At 37.0% G+C, this 26,482-nt stretch overlaps 2 protein-coding genes across 12 annotated transcripts in view; both read right to left on the bottom strand.

The window, feature by feature from the left end:
• The window catches only part of FHL5 (four and a half LIM domains 5), a 30,661-nt gene extending 27,731 nt beyond the window's left edge, over positions 1–2,930 (bottom strand). For 7 of the 11 annotated variants that reach the window (XM_042818096.1, XM_042818077.1, XM_042818106.1 and 4 more), the window contains exon 1: positions 6–222. The gene's annotated coding sequence lies outside the window, so the exon portion shown is untranslated. The other 4 variants (XM_042818150.1, XM_042818122.1, XM_042818058.1 and 1 more) reach the window with 3 other exon arrangements.
• Positions 2,931–3,161: 231 nt separating this feature from the next.
• UFL1 (UFM1 specific ligase 1) lies at positions 3,162–25,836 on the bottom strand. The gene is made up of 19 exons (XM_042821756.1): positions 25,716–25,836; positions 24,883–25,028; positions 23,402–23,430; positions 22,660–22,757; positions 21,728–21,842; positions 20,820–20,950; positions 20,154–20,212; positions 17,881–18,027; positions 16,565–16,740; positions 15,759–15,938; positions 15,279–15,399; positions 12,863–12,985; positions 10,243–10,363; positions 9,139–9,302; positions 7,936–8,066; positions 7,722–7,802; positions 6,505–6,590; positions 5,867–6,047; positions 3,162–5,191 (listed from the first exon to the last, which is right to left on the bottom strand). Exons 1-19 carry the CDS (start codon positions 25,790–25,792, stop codon positions 4,991–4,993), a joined length of 2,367 nt encoding a protein of 788 aa, XP_042677690.1. The 5' UTR covers positions 25,793–25,836; the 3' UTR covers positions 3,162–4,990.
• Between the last annotated feature and the right edge of the window lie 646 nt (positions 25,837–26,482).

Raw genomic sequence — 26,482 nt, 5'->3', positions numbered from 1 at the left:
CATACCGTGTAGGAGGATCTTAAAGGAACGTACTTCAGCCAGTTGTCAAGAAGAAAAAGGTATGTCTGCTAAAAACTCAAGAATCAAAACCCTTAAACCGTTCTGTAGATAGAAAAAATAAAACGGATCACCATTCATCCCCAGCTACACTGTGGCCCACAAAGAAGGAATCCAAAGGACTTCACTTGGGCTTGTAATTCAGAGAAGGGAAAAAGTCGTGATTACTAACCTATGACTGTTGCGCACAGGAAATGGGGGTGGGTGGGCAGGAGTAAGACTTCTCCAATTAAAGGAAAGACTTCTGGGGACTGGGCTGAATTCCTCTGACACTACTAAAGCAATTTCTGGGCTGGAACAACTTGCCTCCCTTCCACTACACAGGAAGTGGCTTGTAAGGCATTACCATCTGTAGTGTTAACAGCCCCATCCAGGTTCTGCCTCAACATCCCTCAGTTCTGGCCTACTTCAAATCAGAGTCATCTCTTGCTGTTCAGACAGAGGGACCAGATAGCTTTCGCAGGCATTCCACCACATACATGAAGTACACAGAGCATATATTTTGCATAAGACTCTCTAACCAATTTTAGCTAAGAGAAAGAATATTGCACCCATTTAAAGGAGTAGGCTGAAATTAAGCAGTGAAAAAAAAAAAACAAACAAGGATGGCCTCTCGTCCTATGAACTGCTTTAACGTCCAGGCAGATTGTTCCACCACCAACAGCCAATGCATGTAAATCATTTAGCCTACAACGTCAAGTGGGTGGGAACTGCTTTGTACCACAGGCAGAAGACAGGAAACATTTCAAACATACGAAGATTTTGGCAAATCTGGACAATGTGTTCTGGTGGTTCTGTGTCTGGGCAGTATCTTGCAATTAAGACTGATCATTTGATTGCTATTGCCAAGAATTCATCATCTCTATTCCAGCAGCTGACTGGTTTATTAAACCTCTGCACACACTTTGTTTTCTACCCAAACTAGATTGAACTCTTTTCTCATATCTCCGTACAAACTATAAGCTTTGTTTATGCCAAATGCTTTAAATGCTGATTTTTTAAGCTTGCTATTTTCATGGATTGGGAAAGAAGACAAGTTAGGTCCAAACATGAGTCCAGAAAGTGAATCATCGTTTTGCCTTTACTTCCAGAAAGAAAAAAAAAGCTGAAAGCACAATTGTTGATCAAATACCTTGTGAAGCCCACAGTCAGAGCAAGCAAATATTATCCAAACTGATCTGTCAAAAAAAGTTAATGACACTCAGAAATAGCTTCAACACAGTATGTTCTTTCCAAAAAGGATGAAAAGCACAGGAACATCCTTTAGCCATTACCTGCCTTTAACTTCAAAGATGATCCTTTCCATACTTTTCTAGCTGCAGAAAAATATGTTAATAGAACACGTGTCAGGGGAAGTGTTTTAAAGTATTTTTGCCAAAAGATGCACACTGAATACAACACAAATTCTGCTGCTTCATTTCATAATTAGATGATGTCTCTCATCTCCTCCTGAACTTCCCGAAATAGAAAGCAGCTTTCTTAGTCTGAGCCCAGATGTGACCTGTCTTGACCTAGCTTCCTTTTCACACTGATTTGGAAGTTGACAAAACAAATGGTGTTTCTCTTTAAACTTCTCAAATTCTCTTCCCATCTCACTTCACTTTTTTAATTTTCTACTTATTTATTTATTTATTTTAAATAAGGTGTCCTTCCTTGCTTAAATATTTAACATTCCTATTAAAAACACGACCAATTTGTTGCTTTCCTCAGAAAACATCTTTGCCATTTACTGAACATGTTGTTACCTGGGTCAGCAGAGAAAGAATCCTGTGCACCAGTATCCTGTTTACCCAAAAGCTCCTGACCATTACTATCTGCTATTTTTTGCCACGATTCAGAATGTTTGAGTAGCACATATCTGGGGGCTCCAAAAGCACTCGGGAAAAATCAAGGAGTGCCTCATTCTTCTGTTCCTCCCCAGGCACTCACTTTTGGCCACCGCTGGAGAAATGATCCTGGGGTACACATTCGATCTGCCTTTTGTGTTTTCTGTACGAGTACTAAACTTCCCATTCCCCCCCCCAAAAAAATAAAATCAAGGAGCAACCATTTCTTAAGGAGCTTACTCAAGAGCCTGCAGAGCCTGTAGCTTCATCTAAGCAAGCTGTTAAGAAAGATTCTTTCAGACATCAAATCCCAGTGCTATCACTTGAAAACTTGAGGACTTCTGTTTGTCTGTTTTTGTTGTTTAAGAAGTTGCAGAACAGAACTGGAAAGAAGGCTGTAAGATCTAGTAGAGCAACAGTTTGCTTATTTCCAGCAGGCGACAAAAGTCAGATTTTGCCACTTAAAACCGGGGGAAAAAAAAGGATGCTGAAATTTTTTACTACTTACAGTTAAAAAAATCAATTTTAATTTGCTGACTGTAGAGGTAGATGAGATTGAGAAGCCTGTTTATATATATTCACATCAGCTTTTAGAAGCTTTATAATGGTGCTGCTTAAAGACTGCAGGTGTAGGACACAAGATCACACTTACTACTTAAAGCCAAATTAACAGCACTGATTTACATACTGCATGATACCTTTCATTTTCCTAGCTATGCCAATAATTGATTCTGTTTTGTGAATGGAACCTCTGATTTCTAAGACGAGAGTACTCTTACTCTCCAAAACATTTCTCATGGGTAATAATCAGAAAATTGTGAATATTCCTTTTCTTTCTCTCTCAAGATACTCCCATCTGATGAACTGAAGACTGATTTTTCACATTTGAGAGTGAAAAAAATATCTGGGAAGGTTTTCCTACCTTTATCTACTAGAATTCTTAGTAGCCAGAAGGTATCTCTGAATTCTAGTGTATCTTTCTTATCTAATTAGAATGATACATATATTTTTATCATTCTTATAATAATGGCTACCATATAGCAACTGTGATGCACGATATAGTAGATTGTGTAAGTTATTCTTATAATATGTAAATCAAAATCAAAATGTAAATGTAAATCAATCAAAAATATAGGAACATATATAATATAGGAATATTATATTATTATATTATATATTATAATATAGGAACTCAAAACAACATGTTAAATCAAAAAGTGCATAAAACCTTTTGGAAGCTGTACATTGCAAGTCTAACAATCACTGCTTAAGTCAATATTGCATTTTAAATACCTCATCATTTAATTTTATTAAAATAATTTCACATTTGCATACAGAATATCACATAGCATATTATTTACAAAATAGATTCATGTCTTACAAAATTGTTTATGTTCACTGTAGAGCACAGTGATTATTCTGGCCAAGTAACAGCAAACCAAACCTATTCTCCATATGCAAATTCTTTCTTAAACAAAGGTAAATAGAGTATTTTTCATCTTACTCTTCAGTGTTCACAAAGGTATCCTTCAGTCAAAGAGAAAAACTATCTTTGATTCTGCCTTAGCTCTATTCTTTCTGGCACAGTTTTTGCCTTACAATGTGTAACAGACCAGAATTATGAAGGGAATATTGTTAAACATTAGGTACCTTTATGTATGGTTAAAATCCATCACAGTTCATCCATTACTGAGTTTTCATACTGGGCCTCACCAACTTTTTTTTTTTTCTTTTTTTTTCCAAGCTAGCAGATACTTTTGATCAACCACATAGGACAGACTAAATGCTGGGAAACAAATATTTTAAAAAATAATAACAATAAAAAATATATTTAAACAAAGCAGAACTTGCATAGAACCTATTTGCTTCCTTTCAACATCAAAGAATTTTGGCAAAAATGGGTGAATGGCATTTTCAGATTTCTTGTCTTGCATGAAATCAATGGGCATTACTGAAGTAATGCAAGGTCAAGAAGGATCTGATACAACTAAAACATTTCTGGTTTGAAAACTACCTTCTCTTAAACACAAGTCAGAAGTGCATTCGACATACAATAATTATGTCAATAACAGTGGCAGAACTCAAAAGATTTTATTTTACGTATTTTTTACCTTCCTCAAGACAAAGTCCTTGTGGAAACAAGGCAAGTAAAAAACTTGAGGGAACATTCAACATTTAGCTATTTCAGATTAGACAAACAGTCTATAAAATTTATGTAGAAAGATCTTAAATGTTAATATTTAAATTCTTTTCCAAAAAACTTGGGGTAAACAGAACATCAGAAGTTCCCTCAAAGCAGCAGATAGAATGCAAGCAGGTGCTTGGTACAGCTAAGGGAACTGGACAGAGCATTCAACAAGACTGCTGAATGAACACATAGAATGTTAATTATGGCAAGTGAAACAGTATTTACCCATCCTCAAATTACCCATACAAAAGGATTACACCTCCTCTGTCCCAATTAAATTAGTTTTAAATGAGCTGCCATTACTGCCATTAATAGAATACACATAAATAGCATGGGTGTGCTGATTTTCAAAAGATTTCAGTATATTTAGAGACTCACATAAATATTGGATCACTTCTTTCAAGTTTAGGAATATGACCCTGTACCTGATGGTTTCACTCTTTAGTAGAAAACATCCACTAATTCTATCAAAATGTAAAAATGGGCTTCTGTTTGTATACTATTTATAAGAATTATTATTTCAAACCTAGTCTTCAAAATTAAGATATATTCTTATGCACACTTAAATGCAACCCTTACACCATGACAAATCCAAATCAGAAGAGCAAATCTATAAACAAGTGCATGTAACAGAATACAGTGTTATCACAAGAGAAAGCATTTCTTGAGTCTGCAAGTGAAGTTGCAAATTAAAACAAAACCACCAATTTTATACCCAAAGCATCCTCCTCACCCAATGTATTAATATCTTATATGCATATACATCTTACGTGTATGATGGAGTAGTAGATAAACAAAACTCCATTTGTCACCATTACATGATGATGTGCTCCTTGGCTGTCATTTAATAGAAGCCAAATATTAATTAAAGCTTTTCAAGCATTTTCAAGCTGTATGATGGACACACTCAGTACTCATTTTATTCCTCTGTTACAGAAGATTTTCTAGGTCTGAGAACAAGATCTTTGACAGAGGTAGTGATTTCCTGGAGCTCCTTCCGAATGGTATCTGCTCCTTCTTCCTCTGTTTTATTGTCATCCTCCTGTTCTGCCTTCTTAGACTGACTGATCAACTGTTTCACTACTAATCCCTGGTATTTGATTAACAGAGAATGCTGATCCTGAGGGGAAAAAACAAAACAGAACAAAAAGTCAATGTAATAGAAAAGATAACACAGACCTTTAATTGACTGAAGAGTAAATGTTAAAAAAAAACATCTTCCCATTCTTGTCTGAAGAGGAAACTGATAGGCAAATATATTTCCATCGAAGTGTTTTGCAACCTAAATTCTGAGAAACAGTCAGAGAGGGGGAAAAATGAAAAGTGCACCCATGCAGCAGGAAACAGGACAATTAACTGAAACAATAAAGCAATGTAGTCAGTAAAAATAATCAGTTTTGGCAGATTGGATACAGAATTTGAACATTTCAATTTTTGGAGAGGTACCTCTTTTCTCAAACTGAATTAGAAAAGTTCAAAGCGTTCATACTCTAGCTAGGAGAAAAGAGAGAGTTGCAAGAATTGTCAGTGATTTTTAACACCCCACAGTATGCAGCTAGCTGCAGGTAAAGGCAAAAGCTTCAGTACTGATGTACTAATGACAGATGGACTTTATTAGAAATATTGAAAATAGACTTAAAATACATTATAGATCAGGCAAATGACATACTCTGCACATATGGTAGTGATTAGACATGAAACACCAGGATGCCCGTCTCATGTAGCAGCATTACTATAATTCCACTTGGTCATAGGAAAAAAAGTGCTTTCATGCAATAAGGCCAGAAAGGAATACCTCTGGGATCTTGCTGCTTAAGAAATTAATGATCTGTGGTACAGATCTTCCCGGTGCATGAAGCATACAGTGGGTTGAAAACTGAAATAACAGTACTGATGTCAGGTGCAGAACAAGAGCTGGATCTTCTGTTACTTTCAGCTGTTCAATCAGAGCTTGTCTATGTTGAAACAGGACTTGCCTAAGGAACAAGAATAGATTACAGTAAAATCTGTTTCCCATTCTGTCATAATTCATAATAGACTCTAAAACATATCTGACATTAAGAATGCTATTTTCTTCTCTGACTGACCGATTCTTGATGTGATATTTGTGATATTCCTTATCAAAAGGGAAAACAAAAAAAACACAAAAACCAAAAATGGAAGCACTGGTGGAGCTCAGATACTGCAAACCACCCTAGCAAACTTAAATGTAATCAGTCAGTCAAATTAGCTAAATACAAACCCTTCTGTCTGCCTTCTCCCACAAAATTAGGACTGCCCACCTTTGTATTTTTCAGATAAACAGTTTGGAAAGAACAACTGACTCGTACTTGCACAATCGATGTGACTGCTAGCAAATGAATCAACTGACATTTGTGCAGCAACAGAGCTAATTTTCACATAGTGTACACAGAATAAACACAATTAAGGTACCTTTCCTTCTTTTTGTCGCCTTTTTTCACCATAATATCACAAATGTCTGCTGCAGTATCAAGGTATGAGAGGAAATCTTCTAAACTCTATTGAAAAATAACAGATATAAGAATCTGTGTTAACAGGCTACAAAATGAGGTAATTACTGTTCACAGCTATTCATCCCAAATACAACTGGAGTGAACTACAGAAAAAAACCCAACAATTTTAACAAACATTTTTTTCATCTTCCAACAGTTCATATATTTAAACATGCAAACTATAGTATAAGACATCAGGTCTGAAAGTGAAATACTAAAAAGAAACAAATTTTGCAACTCCTTACAGATTTTTCTTCTGAAGAAACACACAGTAAGGCATCTTGCACATAAGAAGTAATAAATCACATTCATTTATACTTCACTGCCATTATCTGTTGTGTATTTTTTTTTTTAAATACTAAAGAATACTTGTTAAAGAATACAGGAGAAAACAATCTTTCAATTACAAGAAGCAACAACCACTATACCGCAGATTATCTTTCAGATTTTGTTTTTCTCATTTACAAATAAAAGATACACTAGATTCCACCTGGAAGCAAACTGCTAGCTAACTACCAGTTTTAATGTTAGATCAAATGTCACCTGTTAAAATTCAAATATAAAGAAGTACTTTGGCTTAGACAAATTCAAAAGATGTCTTCAGTTCTCACTGCAGCAGCAGTTATGGGTGACCTCATTGCAGCCTATCAATACCTGAAGGGAACCTACACCCAGGAGGGGAGTAAACTCTTCAAAAGGGCTGACAACAGCAGGACTAGGGGAAATGGATCCAAGTTGAAGGAGGGAAGATTTAGGTTGGATGTTAGGGGGAAGTTCTTTACAAGGAGAGTGGTTAGGCCCTGGAACGGGCTGCCCAGCGAGGTTGTGGATGCCCCGTCCTTGGATGTGTTCAAGGCCAGGTTGGACGGGGTCCTGGGCAACCTGATCTAAATGTGTGTGTTTTGTCCCTGCTAGGCAGGAGGGTTGGAACTACATGATCCTTGAGGTCCCTTCCAACCCTGGCCATTCTGTGATTCTGTACAGTACGTAATCACAGAATCACCCGGGTTGGAAGGGACCTCAAGGATCATGAATCTCCAACCCCCTGCCACATGCAGGGCAATACCATACCATGCATTACAGCTGTTTATTAGCACATCACCAGAACCTGAACTCAAAGATTCTGGAACGCTTTACCTTGCCATTCAGAGAAGCATGCAGTTTAGTTAAAGGACCTTTGGTATCTTCTGGCAATTTACCTAAAATCTTGGTCCTCACCTGTATGAGAGAGGAATGGAAATAATTAGTAATACTGATTACTATTTTAGCTGTGGACGTATCAAGAGAGAAGATAATTAAATAAATCACTCAACTACTTGAAACTGCTGAAAAGGAACTGATAGCTCTGTACCTCACTTGTAATGGAAGAATAATTTTCCGTTGTCATCATTGAATCAGATGCTAGGAAGTTGAAAATAAGATTTGTAATGTCGGTACAGACAGTCTTCAACAGGTGCTTAGCAAGGTTAGTCTGAGTCTCATCTGTTAAAAAAAATAGAATAAAAATAAAAAGACAGGAAAATACCTTACTACAGCTATTTGCTTCATATGAACAGTTATCACAACGCTTTCCAAAACATGGACTCTACCACCTACAAACATTAGCACTAGAAATTCATTTGAATGCATGAAGCAAACATCTCTCATTTGCAGCTTCTTATGGAATATTATTCAGTATAAATGTGAGCTTTCAAATCTGTAAGTGCATTTTAATGCACTGTGCTTCAAAGGTATATGAGTCCCTATGCAATCCTCTTGAACTACTAATACAGCATTGATTCTACCCATCAACTGGTAAGAAGTACATAAAGGCCATGGGACAAGCAGTTAAACTAAGCAGGCACAGGAGGTAAGACTGAAATAGAATTTTTCAAAAAAAGAACCAGCATACAAGAACAGAAGTTAATGGGAAATAATTCCATTTATTTCAAACCACAGGAATGTATCTAGATTTTGTGTGTTGGTATTTCCTTTTGCTGTAAACTTGCTACAGAGAAAGTTCTCAAAGAAAATTGAATATAGCACAGAGTCTTGGAAATGTCTATAGTATTTTCCCAATATTACTTTCCTGTAACAAAATACAGGTAGCTAAAAATGAGATTACAAAGTAACCTACTGAAAAATCAATCTACACCTTTTTGAAAAACCATCTTCAAGGAGCAGTTTCTTTCATACCAAACCAAGAGAAGCGTGGGGGTTTTTGGAATCAGGAAGTATTCAATGCTTTCATTAATTACACGGGTGACAGAATGAACTAATTTTACTATACATTTTAAAGAAATAGTAAGAACTGTGAAGGGACGTAAACATTTCAGAAGAAAGGACAAGAACACACAATAATTTGGACAGAATGAAGACTGTGGATATGAAGAGAATGTATTTCAGAAAGTGTACAAAGTGCACATCAGAGTGAGGTCAGTTTTAAACACTGTAAATACATCCTAAAGTTTTCTCATCTTCTTGGAACTGTTGTTCTCCTCTGACTCTGCATGTAGATTCTGAAATAAATTCGAGACTCTTCAATAAGTATTTATAAAGTATGTATTTATTATACCTGTGAAATACTTGGTTCCCTTTTCAAATAACCGAATGTTGTTGTACATGTTTGAGAACTCCTCCTGCAAGTCCTTCATAGTCTGTCTTCTGCTTGCTCCAGAGGAAGACGTTGAAGATGTAAAAACGGAACGCACAACTTCCTGGTAACTTTTTGTTAGAGGTCTTAGAACAGGAGAGAAAAAAAATTAAGCATAAAAACATTGAAGGTTTTCCAAACATACCAGCAGAGAAATCTATCTCCTAAACCAGTAAATGAGTGGGACGTGAAAGCCAGAGTTACAAAATAAATAAAAAGCAAGTAACTGAAAAGAGAGAGAAAAAAAAGCATTAGGAAATTCAAATATATTTCTGTAATTGCAGAAGTACTACGTTACAGTATGCATGGTATGTAAGTGCTTAACAAAGCTTTAATGTCGTAACAGCTCTTAAATGGGGAAGAGATGTAAGACAGGAAAAGATTTACTGCAGCAATGCTATTCTCGAATTCTTTAAAGAGTCAGTACGCAGATTTTAGATCCATGAGAGCCATAAGATTGCAAGCTTAAGATGCATTAAGATAGCATATACCCTTCTTAAGGCACAGTTACTGCTGCACTCCAAGTTTAACCAAGGTAAAGCTGTTATGGTCCTCTCATGTTCTTTTTGCCTAGAACACATATATTCATATCTCTCTCTTGCATGGTGTATCTTTTTAAAAGAAATTATTCATCTCTTACTACATCAGTTTGCTGACCTGAGTAGCTAACTACATACCACAGGTGCCAGTGGTAACACAAGGAACACGGGACATGAATATAGCAAGGTAGGCATGTACAGAAGACAGGAATGATGAAATCTCAACACAGATCAATGTAAGGGTGGAGAAATATACTTCTGAATCTAAAATCACTTGCTGACAACTACAGCTAGGCATTATTTCCCATTACTGTATCAGTACTGTATTCTAAGAAGGAATTATGTAAGATGGAGCTGTATAGAAAGAAGATATTGTAATTCACTTCCATCAGTAAAATTATTTTTCCCCAAACAAAAAAAAAGAATTGAGAGATTCTTCCGAAATGAACCACAGACTTTCTAACTCTATTTGAATGATGGAAATTACCTCGTTAGATGTTCAGCAAGTTCTGTAATGAGCTCTTCAGGGCAGTCCTGCAAATGGGTCTTTAAAACATCCTGCATTTCCTCTTGCGACATGAAATGGAACTCCAGCTGCTTATTCCTACCTGCAGTGGCCATAAACAACACTCACTGACCAAAGTTTATACTTAACATTGCTGTAGCTACCATGTGGTACGAGACACGGAAATGCTTCTGTATGGGAACTGATGAATCACAGCCTGAACCTCTGATTGACCACCTGAGGCGAGCAATGATTCAGCCCTGGGAGCACAGGTGAAGACAATTCTCCTGGGCTACCTGAAGGTGTGGAGCCTGGCTCCACCTCTCCTAGACCCCATTTAAGTGCTGACTACCAATGGGCAAGATCTCTTTTGGAGATTGCTCCTCTTGGAGTCTTCTCAGCAAGTCCAGGACAAGGGTAAGCTTTCCATCCATTCTTCTTTATTACAATAACCTGTTTAGCTTAACTTTCCTGTATATTTCTTAATTATAACATCTGTATATTAATTGATTGCACAGCTTCCAACTTCAAACATCCACAGAGTCATTACCAAAAGAAAGCATGACTACAGACAACAGTTACAGTCTGCACGTACAAAAAACTGGTGAAATTTTCTGTTACAAACAACTGAAGAAATATACTAAAATAGACTTTTGGTGAGAGATTTCAAAACTGTCTGGTCCGTAATTGTTTGGAAGGATGACAATACCAATGCCAAAAAGATAATTTTAAATATCAAAATTAAATAGAACATTATTATTTGAGAAATTTCACAAGGTTGTTTATTTTTTCCTTAACCCCGTTCAGTAACATAAATGATCAGTAACAGAACCCTCAGCTAGAGATTACAGTACATAAAACTTTAGACAGATTAAAGAAAATTAAACCAGACAACAAGTACTAAGATCACCTTATAAGCTGCATGTAAATGCACATTAAATACTACATCTGTACTTTGGTTTTGGCAAAATATTAAGATCATTAGCAAGCAGCAGAAGTTAGTTTTACATCTGAAAATGAGATCAGGATGGTGACAGCGAACCAGAAAGAGACAGGCATTCCATGTACCAGCTGCAGCATAAAGAAGTGTTATTTTGCACTTAAGGAAACTGAATGAATGGAAATCATAACTTTCTCAGTCATGCTGCAGCAGTAATTATCATCATACAATACTTAGTGAAAGAGATGGAAAGGGAACTTAAATCAGGATTCGAAGGATGTTACTTATATTTGAATGGTTACATCTGCACTTATCCTGGATTTTAGTTTGAATATGACAACTGAGTATTTTTTTTCCCATCAAAGAACTGATGCAAAAGTGAAGTCCACCAAACACAATCCATTTACTGTAATTCTGCAAAACTAGCAGAAACAATTGTTAAACATGAGAAGTTACACCAGAAAGGGGCAATTTAACACAGTTTACTCAGTACGTGAGCAATCCTGAAAAATAACTTCATCTGTGTGTAAATTACAGAAAACTGTGAGAGGAGTATGACCCAAAATTAAGGTGCTCTATATCAAAGCTTCAAACATTCTGTTTAGAAATATCTTGCTGTCAGTATTCAATGTCTAAACACTACATATAAAATGGAAACACACGGTTCTGTACTTGAATTAAAGATGTAATAAGAATTATCACTGTTTCATTTTCAGCCACTGTTAAATATAAGTCTAATAGTATATGCATCAACTTCTGAGGAAGCCATCCATGCTTTTCCTAGGTCAGTTTGAAGAAATGGTCAAGAATAGAGAGTGATGCAGACTCATCCAATAAAATACATCTAAAACCAGTCAGAAAGATGGGCCTTCAAAGTACCTTCTTTCTCACACTAAAATGTGAAGTTACAAAGGTGACTAGCTCAAACACAAAGATCTCAGTAAAAAGCAAGATGGATCTTATTTTAAAATACTAAAAATGTAATGGAGCTGGATACAAACTACTCTATTTATCATACACTATTCAACAAACGTTAAGAAACCAACTAAAATAACCACATCAGTTGAGGTTGGAAGGGACTTCTAGAGCGTCATCTAGTTCAACCTCCCTGCTTTCCTAGAGCTGCTTTCCTAGTAACTTGTCCAGGCAGCTTCTAAGCACCTTCAAGGACAGAGGCTTCACCATCTCTCTGGGCAATTTGTGCCAATGCTTCATCACCCACACAGAAAGAAGCAATTCCTGATATTCAGAGGGTACGTCTTGTGTTTTAGTTTGTGCTCTTTGTCTCTTGCCTGGCACCAAGTTCCACTGAGAAAAGCCTAGCTCCAAACCCATTACACCCTCCTTTCATATACTTGCATACATTGATTTCATCCTAAAATCCAGTGTGTTTCTTACATAAAACCAGAGTTTTAAGGTATCTGCTCTAAATTCCTTGACTTAGGCTACTTTCTTAAAGGCTACTTTATATAATTCCACGATTATGATACAAGCATTTCATTTCAATAACAGCATTACATCCATTGGTACAATTCTAATGGAACAGTACTCTCGTATTCCTTTTTAATTGAAACTTACCAATACAATAGAGAAATCAGAGGTGTTGAAAAGCAATCGATGATAATATTAATGTAGCCATGAATAGAAAGTACCCAAACATACCTGTGCTGGTGGTTTGTGACTCTTCATCACTGTCAGCATCCTTCCTTCCTTTCTTCTTGGTTTTCTTAATCTTGATTTCTCTAGCATTACCACCTCCTCCTCCTCTCGTGCTTCCACTGCCCTCTGGTGGAGAATTACTTGCTTATTTCATAATAAAGTTACAGCACTTAAAAGTCAGCAATATTATGGTAATTTACCTGCAGTACTTGTTAATTAAAAATATATATCAACCAGTACACTAGTGTCATAACAGTTCCATTCTTAAGATTTAAAAAAAAGCATACCAAGTGAAATCCTCATTTAAACTACAGTCATAAACAATCACAAATGCCAGCCATGTCAAATTAAAATTATCATTAACATAACCAAAGCTGTAATATCTTTTTGTAAACGACAGAAAATGCAATAATAATTTCCATTATGGAATAGGAGATTTTCTTTTGGCTGAAAATAGCATTTTAGTAAGCATTTAGCATTTTGTTCAGTGGTGCCAAATAACAAAGCTACTCTAAAACATTCCAGATAATGTAACTTTGTTAACTGTCAGAGAAATAATCCTCCATGGTAAACATTTATCCAAAATATTCTTGCAAGTGTGCATTCAATTAACTAGAGAGCTAATTCTTGTTCAGCTATTCCTCAATGACAGTAAAGCAATGAGATGATTCTGTCTTGACAAATATAACAAACTACTTAGCTCATAGGTACCACAATCCACGTATTCGCACTGCAGACAGCATCTCACTGTGCAATACAGTCCTTCTGCATAATGTAAGCTGCTTGTCTGTTTGCTCTCCTTTTCTTTTCCTTTTTTTTTTTTTTTTTTTTTTTTTTTTTTTTTGGAGTTAGAAGAAATCTAAACTCCAGAAAAATCAGTTCTGTACGTTCCCTAAGTCTTGAGAGACTAAAAATCAGTTCTATACAGTCCCTAAGTCTTGAGAGACTAATTATTTTTGCATATACATATAAGGTCCCAACAGTACTATCATTTAAGAAAAGGAAAAACAAAGGCAAGATGATACTACTTAGAAACCCGTGTGGACACAATTACTTTGCTGGAACAAGAAACTTGTTCAGCTGCGGATAACAAAACGTTGTGAAATCTTCTGAGTTTTGATCTCTCAAAACATAAAAAAGAATGGATATTTTTCACAAGTCTATTTGAAATGTGACTACACTGTGAGCAGATACAAACTGTCAAGTATGCAATATATTAGCTACTTTGCCAAAAAAGCTCCTTTTGTTTTGTATTTCACTTTAATAGCACTACAGAAAAAGCAACAATCTGCAGTCAAGATCTTATCCAGAAAGCAAACAAGCAAGACTTCAGCTAGAAAAGAGGGTATGGTGTATGACTTCAGTCCACAGGAAGGATCATTTCTGCAGTCTCTTGTTTATAAAAGACTGTTACAAAAGACAACTGACAATTTATTTTGCAACCCCCAAATTTTCATTACTACAATACGTGGCAGGATCTGCATTGTGTAAATGGAATTAAAAATATGCCAGGTCAGGTTACCCTTATGCAGTTGGCAGGTCACACACAGGCTTCCAGATAGGCAATGTGGCATTTGTCACGTTTTGCCATTATGAAATAAAACTTAAATGAACTTAAACCACGATTTTGATTGTAAAATAGCTAAGTCACTACAAAAAAAAAACCCACTTTTTTACTTAGTGCTTACTGACAGTGCAGCATATGTTCAATCTGTACACGTGAATGCACCTACAGATCCAGCGTACATGCTGAGTAGAGTCTTTAATCCTTAGAAGGCTGGAAACTGAAGACATTCTGCTTACCACAGTTCAAATAAAGTTCAAGCTTTTCTGCTTCAGCTACTGGCCTAGAAAAATCTGCTGTCTCTTGTGGCAAAAATAAGTTTAGTTTCCATGCCAACTCAGTCATGGCCTTTTTAAGAGCCGAATCTTATGTTTTAATTTTCAGATGATATATATATAATTAAAAGAGATGCATCAGTGCTCTAATACTGCTACCTTCAGTAGCACATAAAACTGTGCATGTGCGTTCAACACAGACTGCTGAGCCGTGCTGTAGCAACATAGTTTTTGGAACTGAAAATAGAGTGTTCTAAAAATGTTTTAAACATAGAAAGATTTCAAAGCCTTAAAATGACTATTTCTAATCTGTCTCAAATTAAAATCTACATGGATTCCTTGTTTCTACAGTCAGATGCCTTGTGCTGGACGAATTCAGGATATCTTTATGGGACTTCATCTGTACTTTGAAATCTCAAATACATTCTCACGTACATAGCTCTACACCTATAGTATAATCATAAGAAGTAGCTGGATCGTTTCCTAAGTATCTTCAGCAGTGGACTATAGGAAATTACTGGACTACAAAATAGAATAATTTTAAATATTTCTGAAGCTAAGATTTTTTTTTATGCCTTACCTGTTGCTTTCTTTCTTCTTTCATCTTTTTTGTCCTTTTTATTAGCATATGAATTTTCTAAAACGTAAGACTGCTTTAAATCTTCTTCAGTAATTAAATGAACAGGGCTGTTTTTCATTTCCTATAACAAAGAACATGCAATTAATAGAAAAAAGGTAAAGAGAAGGACGAAGATGGATAGAAGAACATTTAAGCCATTTAGCCACTTTGAAGTATACTAATCTAAGACAACGTTTTCCATGAGCAACACACAAGGATGCACTTATTCTTCTTTTAAAAGTTCAGGATCAGATCACATTGTTAGTGTGCAAAACTGAATATACACTGCATTACACTAATACAATCTCTTTCCTCATTTTTGCTTGTTTTCATAAACTGCATTTGAGGCAAGAAGCAAAGAGATGGTAACACCAACTAGAAAGCCAAATAAACTACAATCCAAAACTCAATGTACCATTTTGACCACTTGAATAACCATACCTTTTCGGCTTTCTGTTTCATCATATCAGAGAACAGATCAGTACAGCTGCTTAGAAATTTCTCACTGACCACGATGGTGTCACTGAAGACTAAACTCGAAGAATTTTTGTTCAAAGATCTCATCACTTGCTGAAGCAAAATCCCAACATCTTCTACTGACAATGAACTTGGCAGAAGAGTCTACGGTAAAGAAGTTTATAGACAATAATGTATTATAGAATGGACGTATTTGCATGTGGATAAATAGGATCCACAGATACCCCATTTCATAGCTGTTAACTACTTAGAATATATTGCACTTATACAATAAAAATAGTAATTTAAGAGTAAACACTATTTTAGATCTTCTTCCCCAGTGAACACTGCACAAGAGCATCAGTGCTACATCTGGGAAACAGCACAACTTCAAAACGCGTCTCAGCAGATACTGAACAACATCAGATCCAAAACAACACCTGACCTCCTCACGAGAGACGCAGTAATGCTCTAAGGCCTAAGAATTTACTAGAAGAAAATGGCTAATAACTCTCTACTTACAGAAAGTAAGTTTCTGTTACAGAAAGTAAGTACTTTCTGTTACATACTAAGAAAACATATTGCTCTCTAACTGAATACTGACATGTCTATCCTTGTTCTTGTTCAGGTCAACTTAAAGGCCAACAAAGTTACTTCACTTATATCTTAGTCTGCGTATTTTTCTCCTGTAACATGAGATGTACATCACACACATACAGTTTTAATAATATAACATCTGACACACACATCTGTCAAAATAAATAAATCCAACAACAGAAAGAATCACTTACTGCTACGTCTATCCAACTTCCAGAGCTGATAACTTCATCTACAGAAGCTTCAACTCGGTCCACAATCTCTTGACCAACACAAGCTGCTCTCAGAAATAAGAGTTTTGTGGACTTGTATCTTTTTTTGATGTAGCCTGCTGGGTCAGGGATGCCAAGTCTGTACAATGCATCAAATTCTAAAAACAGTTAGAAGCCCATTAAAATTAAGTACTGTTACATACTCATTGGATCCTAAGAAGTAATCTGCTTGAAAAGCTGGAAAAGAAGAATTACGTTCCTACACAGAAATTCCTAGGTGCAACTTCAAGCCAATGCTCACCTAAAACTTACTTCAGCACAAGTTACAGGTAAATACAATCAATATATACATATGAAGATTAAGTCATGGACGTTACCACGTGAAGTTTTGGAAAAAATGCTTAATTCAGATTCCTACATTATAAAATCTATCTTTGCAATGACATCTTCTCAAAGTACTCTAACATAAACAGAATATTTACAATACATAAAATGGCAATTTTTTGTTTTCTCCAATACAGTTGTAGAATCATTCAATGCCTCACAAGCAAGGCATTCAAAGCATTTGGTAGTTTAAACTTAAGATATTCTGAAAACATTCAAGCACTGTATTAGTCAAGCAGTATTACAGAAATGCCTCATAGTACTACAGTAAACTTTGACAAGACTCTTCAAAATGCAAGACTAACTGCTATTTAGGGACTTGCCTTTTGGGACCATAAGGGTACATTCTCTGTTTATTTAGCTCCACATTTTCCCACATCTCCTGTTTTAAATCATCATTAGTCATCACTCAGCTTCAACTTAGATATACATATTAGGACTCTAATTAGGACACTAATTGTTATCCACTCTAGTTTTGCAAATCTTGTGGAAAAGGTTCTTCCTTTTTGTGCACTACACTCTTGGCTATCTGAACAGTTAACAGTCAAAGCTTGGTTGCAGTCTGGACACCTGACCCAAAATTCCCAACTGTGTGGGTCAAATACAACCATGTGGAAAATCCACTATGAGCAGCCTAGGAAAAGTTTTCAGAACAGTAGTAAAAGCAGCATTGTTAACATGCTTTGTAAGAAATACTGTTACTGTTTCACAACATGGTTTTGTATGCTGAAATATGGTTGTGCTGAAGTAACAACAGTAAGACAGTCTCTAAAGAGGAGAATCAACTACTTTATTTATTTCTACTTATTCTTGTGAGGCTTTACTCTAATATAGGTTCTGTCTAGCATAAGATTAATTACCTAAACTAGCTTTTAAGAAAGACATGTTATCTAAGAGAAAAAAATATTAATTACCTAAGTAACCATTTTGTTTGAAAAAGGAATCCACCCAGTTGCTCTGTGTTCTGGCATAGATGTCAGGAACAAACACAGCTTTATCTTGCCTCCCACCAACCACAGTGCCTTTTAGACGGCCAGTGTTAACAAGTTCTTCTAGCACAGCTGAAAGAAGGAAAAAACGAAACAGTATTTCTCATCTTGATGTACCCATTTATTAGAAAATAGCAATTATTTTTCCCATTCTATTTTCCCCTTCATTAGTTCTTTTTCTTTTTAGCATTACTTGAAAGAAACCAAAGATCAAGCTACAAGCGCTTGTTCTGCTGAAACATTTCTGAATCGTATCGATTATTTTTAATGCTTCTGAGAACATTCTTGACAAAAGCTCAGGAAATCATACAAAGTTCTCAAAGAGCGAGCCACTATGGAAGGATCAAAACCCTTTTTATACAACACATATTTGGACAGTTTCAGTTTTTAATTTAGAAAATGCAGTCATAAAAGGCGCTTGCTCTGAGCAGACAATACAATATATTTCATTAAAAGTGTTCTTTTTGCATTCACCATTTGCATGTCACCCAAGAAGGAAATAAAGAGAGGTCTGAACACACTAAAACGATACAAGAAACTGTTACCTAACCTGCACAAATGTTAGCACCTTGCCTACTGGTCGCCATCTTCAGAGTTTGCAATGCTCACACTGTTGCCAGGAACAAAATCACTTAAAAAGCACAAACACTGCCGACAACAAATGGACTGGTAACTGTTAGAACCAAAGACCTAAGCCTCTCTTGATTCTAGCTAAGGTATTTTCAGTTCATTAAAGGTAGGTACGAATGTCTGATTTGCCTCTTATGCTCTGCTTTTGCTTTTTCATTAAGTCACTAGGTATACTGAAAAATATACCTCAACTGTCAAGCTCTGCAGCATTTTTTTTCCTCTGGAAGAGGCACAAAAGTATAAGTAACATCATTAAAAAGATATCTTCAATATTTATGGAATTGAAATAGCATCACTGAAAAATGCATCAAATGAGTTCTGGCAGTAATAAGGTTTTTAAAACTTATGAAACAGCAGATGGAATGAAATACAGTAAGAAGAACTAAAGATAATGTTGAACTAACTTATTAGCAGCAGCAACAAAAATAAGAAAAAGCAGTGCTAGAAATGCACTTAGCCATTGTGCTGACTGTTGGTGATCAGAAGGCACTAGAACTTCATATTAACATTATACATGAGGAGTATATGATCATGTAATTGCAGGCAGGACCGGTTTAAAAAAGACTAATTGCATAATGAAATTTGTTATTGTGCAGCATTATTATGAACAAACCTATAAATCTATGTTTTAGTAATTTTCCTCTTAACCTACAAAGAGTTGGATAACAAAGTACTAGTTTTTCCTAGGAAAACCTTAAACTGATTATATGAAAGCAGAGTATTTATACAATTTGATTCAAATGCTAAGATTTTCATTTATAATGAATATGCTTGTCACAAAACAAGAAAGTAAGCAGAGAGATTAATGGAGCTTGAGTATGCAGTGGCCTGAAGGAAAAGGGTCCCAATCAAACAGAAGAGAGATATTAACTTCCATGAGAGGAGAAGAAAAACCATTAAAAGATACTCAACAGCAGCAATATGTGGTCAGCCAGCACACAAGACTAATGATGCTTTAAGTAGAATTTTGAACAGATGAGAAGGAAAGCCTGGTAGTCAAAGAAAAGCTGAAATATCAGAAGTGATGTTAGAAAAAGTTGAAATATTAGTAGTTGGATAGGAAATCTTAACGAATTTCCATTTAAAGAGTTGCAGAAAACATAAGTAAACAGTTTAACAGTATGCTTTATCTCTCAGCATACAAAGACATTGAACTGTGACCATAACAAAAGCTCTGCCTCTAATATCACAGAGCAAAGTCAATAAATAAAATCCAGAGCAGTTAGTGCTCTTTGGCTACATAAAATCTGTCCCCTTTTGTGTGCTTCACTGATAAAACTGCCAGTACCTAAAGGCAAATAACATAACAGATGACAAAATGCACTTCTTGCATCACCCTACACCCAAGGGCATTTCAATACTATATGCTCTCATTGCCTTAGATACAGAGAACATCCCTTTAGTTATGGATAGCACAAAACGTTTAACACTTTTTATACTACAGAGAAACATATTGCTTTATTCTGGAATTGGTAGCATATACTAAAATGTTCCCTTGAAAGTGTATTTCTATTAATAAAGAATCTATGAATGAACAGAAACACAAAAAAGTCTGAATGAAAACTCACAGTAAAGTAAATGTTCTTGAAATCCATACCGTGTGATCAAGTTACTTACAGGTGTAGGCCTTGTAAAAAGACAAAAAGAAAACAATGCATTTACTGAAACTGACCTGGAGAATCTAGAAGCAAGATGTTATTCCAAATGGCCAAAACTATACAGTATCAATCCACTACACTGGAATTTTAACAGTGTAAGCCTTCCTTAAAAGGCTTCTATTTTAAATTATGATGGAATTATAAAATATAACAGAGCTATGAGAATTATATGGAAGCGTTTTTTGTTTGTGCAAGTTGAAGATTATTAATATAATAAGGAAAAAAACCACTTTTAAAGCATTTGTGCTGGATATATATCAGTACGCAATTGACTGGGGAGGAGCACAATGACAGCAAGGATAGATATTCTCTGAACACATTATTAAAAAGCTACTCATTAACAACTTCAGCCAAAACGTAAAAACGTTTCAGTCACACCTTCCTTGCTCTCCTGGCCCCCATTTAAAGAAAAAACAAAATCTAACATAACTGAATGTGTCACTCGGGGAACTGAACTGCATTTGAAATAAATGTAGCCACCCATCTCTCTTTTCTTTTTACACCACAAGTGAACGTGGTCCGTAAAGAACCAGGAACAAGATATTTTAATACATGGTTGCAGGTGCTGCCATTTACCGAGTAATCGCACTGAAGAGACCACGAATGCGTGCCCGATGCCGGGAAACAAAGGCCTCTGTAAAAATCACCCCACGGTTTTCCTGGTCCAGCCTTCCATGAATAATTCTACCCAAACGCTTGGATAAAGCCTGTAAACAGAAGTGGGGAAGACTACTAAAATTGGGTATTATTATTATTATTATTTTTTTTTGTACAAACCTGAACAAACCAATTCATTATCCATTTTCTCTGATAGTTAAGAACTAAATTAGCAACAACAAACACAAAAGAAAGAGATGGTCATATATGTGAAAAGTGAATGAATCTTCCAAGAGATAAGGAAAAGCAATATATTAATTCCCATACTTTAGAAATATTTCTGTAGAAGCTGATAATGGAACACAGATTCTGTTTATAAATTAAGAGAGTCAACATGATTTTACCTCATAAGACTGTTCACCCATCATGTCTCAGAATTACCCTTGGAAAAAATATCTTCCAAAAAAAAAAAAAAAAAAAATCCCATCTCAATTAAAAGTCATGAATTTTAAGACAATTCTCCCCGGTACTTTTAAGCACTTGAACAGTCACTAACAGAAGTTAGTTCTGTATTTCTATCATGAATCTTGACTTCAGCTTTAAAAAGCATTTATTTACCATTCTTGAATAACCTTGAAAGTTTCTATCGTTGTATTTCTGCTTCTCAGACACTTAACGAAACTGATGAAGTTACCTTTCTATCTTCTCTCAAATAAATCAAACAGAAATCTGTCAACAACTGTCACACTGCAACCTTTATATATTAATTGTTTTCTGCCTAGAATTACAACCAGCCCATTACAATTAAAGCCATGGCTATTGCAAAGATGACAAAAGAAGGTGAACACAACTGATTCTACACTAACCGGATTGGCAGGTTACATCACCTGTGTCAGGAAGTCTCCTGGAAGGTCATATGCCTTGCAGAGTTCTGATATTGTCACCTGGCCAGTTTCCTGTAGTTTATCATTTATTTCTTCTGCTAATTGATCTAGGTAATTCCTTATTTGAAAACAAGGGGAAGAAAACAAAAGACAACATGTTACAGACATTCTCTACTGAATTATGAATTGACCTGACACTATATGTAACTCTTTCTGTTATAAATTTTCCAAACTAAACTAAGTTATTGTAGTTGAACAAAGGAGAACAATGCCAGTGAAAGTGTGTTTTGAAAACCTGGTAACCTTGCAGCTAGTATTTAAATTTGTTATTTATCTGCTTGTATGAATCCATCAGGAAAGCAGGAACAGGAAGATATCTTATTAGAAGGAGTCTTAGAAAAGGACTTCAGTGAGCAAAGTAGGTGTCAGTACTTCAAGGGAGCCAGGAGCTATGCATTCCTTGCCACGAATAAATCCTGCAATACAATCAATAAAAGAGACATCCCCAAAACAGCATTACTGCAGTGCTTGCTGGTGTGCTGAAAGCCATGAAATAACTTGCTCACACATCTTAGACTTCTGAGGTAAACAAAGAAGTAGGTGAAAATGAGGGGGTTTGTCAACAGCTGAGGCCAACAGTGAAGCCACGGAGAAAATGCAATCTGGCTCCTGTATATAAAGACATGAGGAACTAAGAAGTAAAGCCCTCAAGACAGAGACATTCAAAATGCCTTTGCTTCATGGCTTCAGTGATGATTTCAGACATGCCTCTCTAGCCACTTGGAAAAGAAACAGTGGTCACCAAGCAGCTGTAGTAGCAATCAAGAAAAATGTATTTCACCTCAAAAGCACCAAAGACTGATCATCACTGTTAGCTTGCATTTTCAAAACCAGAAGAGAAGTGAGTTACGCACGTTGCTCCTGAAAGTACTCACTCATTTATAAGCTGTCCTAACACAAGCTGAACAGCTTTGTCTGATTTAACGATATCATTAGCTCTATTTTCAATGTGCAGAAGGTCCACATTTATTATCTAAAAATAAGAAGTAAAAACTGAAATTAATTCTCAAACATTGAGCTACTAAATGAAAAAAAGATTTTTTTTTTCCCTAATAATGCACACATCTACAGTAAATTTGTAATTTGGTACAAAAGTGGGAAAAAAATAATAAACTTTGCAACTGTGACAATGTTAAAAGAAAGCTGCATAGTAAATAAAAGGGCACAAAACTATGAATAGATAATACTAAGCTGTGTTTCAGAAAGGTTTTCTGATTCTAAGTAATTCTGCTCTAGCCAGAAGGGAAAATTAGTCACAGAGGAAGACTACTGGAGGATAAAGGTTAGTGGAGACAAGAGATTAATGAAGGAAGAGGGAAGATCCAAAGAGGCGTGCAAAGTTAATTATGCATGCTCCTGCTGCTTTAGATTTAAATAGGAAACACATCTTTTCTGTTTGTGCCCTCAGTTTAAAAACGAAGAGTTCATCAAGGAAATCTGTATGTTTAGGGCTGATTTCATAGATCATGGAATATCATTAAGCACATAGGAACTCTAAATAATGCAGCAAACGGATGCATAAAATAATCTGCATAAAATAATGGACAAAATCCACATTTACAATATATATGGTAAAGAAAAGGAGGAAGAATATACTTTTTATTATTAAAAAGTTACCTGTTGTAAGTCAACAATGTTTATTCGACCTTCAAAAAAAGAAAAGTACAAACATACTTTTAGTGCATAAACCATGCTCGAAAAAGATTAGAACACAGTGTAGTTCATTATATACAAAATACTTCACTACTTCTACATAGACCAACTCGACCAATTTCAGCTTTAATTATGGACAAATGAAAGAAATCACAAGTGGAGAGAGGTGCTTCTGCCACTCTACTCTGCTCTCATGGGACTCCTCCTGGAGTACTCTGTCCAGTTCTGGGGCCTCCAACACAAGAAGGACATGAAGCTGTTGGAGCAGATCCAGAGGAGGAAGAGGGCTGGAGCACCTCCCCCTTAGAGGACAGGCTAAGAGAGCTGAGGCTCTTCAGCCTGGAGAGAGAAGGCTCTGAGAAAACCTTATAGTGGCCTTCCAGTGTCTGGAGAGGTTATACAGGAAAGCTGGGGAGGGGCATTTTATAAGGGAATGTAGTGACAGAATGAGGGGAAATGGCTTTTAATTGAATAAGGGTAAATTTAGACTAGATATCAGGAAGAAATTCTTCACTGGGATGGTGGTGAGACACTGGAGCAGGCTGCTCAGAGAAGCTGTGGATGCCCCCTCCCTAGAGGCACTGAAGGCCAGGTTGTATGGGGCTGTAAGCAACCTGTTCTAGAGGAAGGTGTTCCTGCCTATAGGAGGAGGTTGGAACTAGATGTTCTTAAAGGTCCCTTCCAACCCAAACCATGATTCCATGGGTCTATGATTCCATGATCTTATTCTACACTACAGCTTTGCTAGTAAACTGGTAGAGAAACTCCAAAAACAAAAAAAACCACTCCCTCAGGAACTTTAAAATCAAACTATCATAATGATATGATACACGGTGGTGTCACAAACTGAAACTTACTTGTAATAGTAACAAAACAATGGATATTCTATAAGAACATTGCAAATGTTATCTTTTAAAATATACAATACTGTGAAATTCACCCACATACATAACTGAAGTACAATACAGTCTCCTCATTACAATCAGTGACAAAAAGAAGTTTGAAGCACTACTGAACTCCCTGCACATGTACGTCAGGTCAGACAAAGCAGATGGCTTCACATACAGATAAAATAAGACCTACCAATGATAATTTTAAAATGTCATTATTATTAATATTAATAAGAAGTGAAGAGAGAATGGTTTCGAAATTCTGAGTCCATGCCAAACACCCAGCTGAGTATTTAAATACACTTAAAATGGATTTAAAATTAGACCACTTCCACCTCAGAAGTTCCACAATGGCTTAAGAGAATAATTAAGTAAAAGCCTAATACAGACTTGAAGTGAAAAAATAAATAATCAAATTCCTGGATAGATGAAGCATCAAGGAGCGTGCCCACCTTTTTGGGAACACAATGGGTACTGAACAAAACTTTCAGATCTATCTCTGATCTTCAGAATTAATCTTTAGATCCAGAGGAAGAAAGCACACATGCCACTTACCACCACAAACGCTGAGCTCATCCCAGATCTCCTTACTGATCTGTGCTGGAGTGACATATTCTTTCCCATCCAACGTATGCACCACTTCCAGCTGCTTTTCCGCAATTAGTTTAGTGACAATTTCTATACAGTTCCGCTCCGACAATCTGAGAACAACACAAAGAACAACCAGTTAATTCTAAGCACCTGTAACTTCAACTCACGTTTTGACAATTCTACGCACAGGGAAGAAAATGACTGTTTTGTGTTTCTGTGTATTACATACATTTCTGATCAGAAAAATTATGTCACGAGCATACTTTTCTCATCCCCCACAAACGAGGCACTCAGCTTCTCTCAGGAGAGTCATCGCTGAGATGTGATTTCCATTCCCGTCCCGATCAGCTGCCAGCTCCTCCCTCAGTAAGGATGCGCCTTCCTGTGCAGGGAGGCACGGCTGTGCTTACAGAATTCGGGTCAGACACTTAACAAGCTACCTCAACGCCTTATTTTTTAATATACTTTATTTCATAACGCGCACAGGCTCTTGCAACAACCCTGAATACTCAACAGTGCAGGGGAAGAAGAGCTGCGAGGCTGTCTGCCAGCTCAGACGTAAGCCATAAGGCACCTGCGCTACATCCTGAACACAGACCCGCGTGTGACCCCAGAGGTGCCGTTCTGGGCTCACAGGCGCTAGCACAGCACCTCGGGGGCAGGGCCTGCAGAACACCCCCACACACCACACACACACATCGCTCTGTGCTCGGCTCCACTCAAGAGGCGGGCAGGGACGGCTGCCGGCGCAACGGTGGGCTCCAAAGCCCGACGCGATTCCGGCGCACCCTGCTCACCTGTGGGCCGCCTCGGCAAACTGAGCACGCTGGAAATCGGCCGCCAGACGCCTGATTTCCTCCCAGTCGGCCGCCATGGCCGCCCTCCCGTTCCACGTCAGCCCCGCCGGGCGACTACGGATAGCCAGAGCGAACACACCTCCGCGGCGCGCCCGTCGCACACAGCGCCCCCTGCCGACCCGGCTGTCTCCGGCCCGCGGGTCAGCCCGGGGCTGCTTTCGAGGAGCGGATCCGAGGTTGGCGGGCTGCTCGTAGAAACCCCGTCCAAACTACAAGCCTGAGTAAGCTGAAAAGTCCTGCGTGGAGCCACGAGACGATGATTCTCATTGGTCCCTTTCAACTCGCTGTTGAAGGAGCAAGGAAATAGAATCCTCGCAGCTGTTCCTGTCGGGAAAAGGAACAGGGAACTTAGCTGGGTTCCTTCTTCCTAACCATGGATGTATGCAGAGTGCTTTGATTTTAAGGATAGTCCACAGCCTTTGGAAAATCCGCGGCGGCGGCGGGGGGCCCCCCCCGCACAGTCTGACACTTTCTTTGAGCTGGCCGCATTGAACATTGCAGATAAAAACCCAATTCAGGTATAATAGATTAAGCATTCATGTTGTGCCTGGTGCAACTTGAATTCAAGCAACAGCTGCAAAACCTGGGGGGAAAAAATCATCTGTAGAGACTGTGAGTGTGTGTAGATTTGTTGTTGTCGTTATTTTCAAGAGCCATATTATTTTAGCAGCAAGCAAAGAAGGGGCATGTGGATTGTAAACGCGGAG

The sequence above is a fragment of the Centrocercus urophasianus genome, unplaced genomic scaffold (genome assembly GCF_019232065.1).
Source record: "Centrocercus urophasianus isolate 14NV4802_14NV808 unplaced genomic scaffold, USGS_Curo_1.0 seq_10, whole genome shotgun sequence".
Classification (NCBI taxonomy): domain Eukaryota; kingdom Metazoa; phylum Chordata; class Aves; order Galliformes; family Phasianidae; genus Centrocercus; species Centrocercus urophasianus.
The sequence above is the reverse complement of the archived record's forward strand: the minus strand, read 5'-3'. Positions and strand labels throughout refer to the sequence as shown.

Bases quoted from the DNA above. Each gene is read 5' to 3' on its own strand.
- UFL1 (XM_042821756.1), bottom strand. From the start codon at position 25,792: ATGGCGGCCGACTGGGAGGAAATCAGGCGTCTGGCGGCCGATTTCCAG. The intron at 25,029-25,715 runs GTGAGCAGGGTG...TGTTGTTCTCAG, and splicing joins TTTGCCGAGGCGGCCCACAG to ATTGTCGGAGCGGAACTGTA. The intron at 15,939-16,564 runs GTAAGTGATTCT...TCTTTACCGTAG, and splicing joins GAAGTTGGATAGACGTAGCA to ACTCTTCTGCCAAGTTCATT.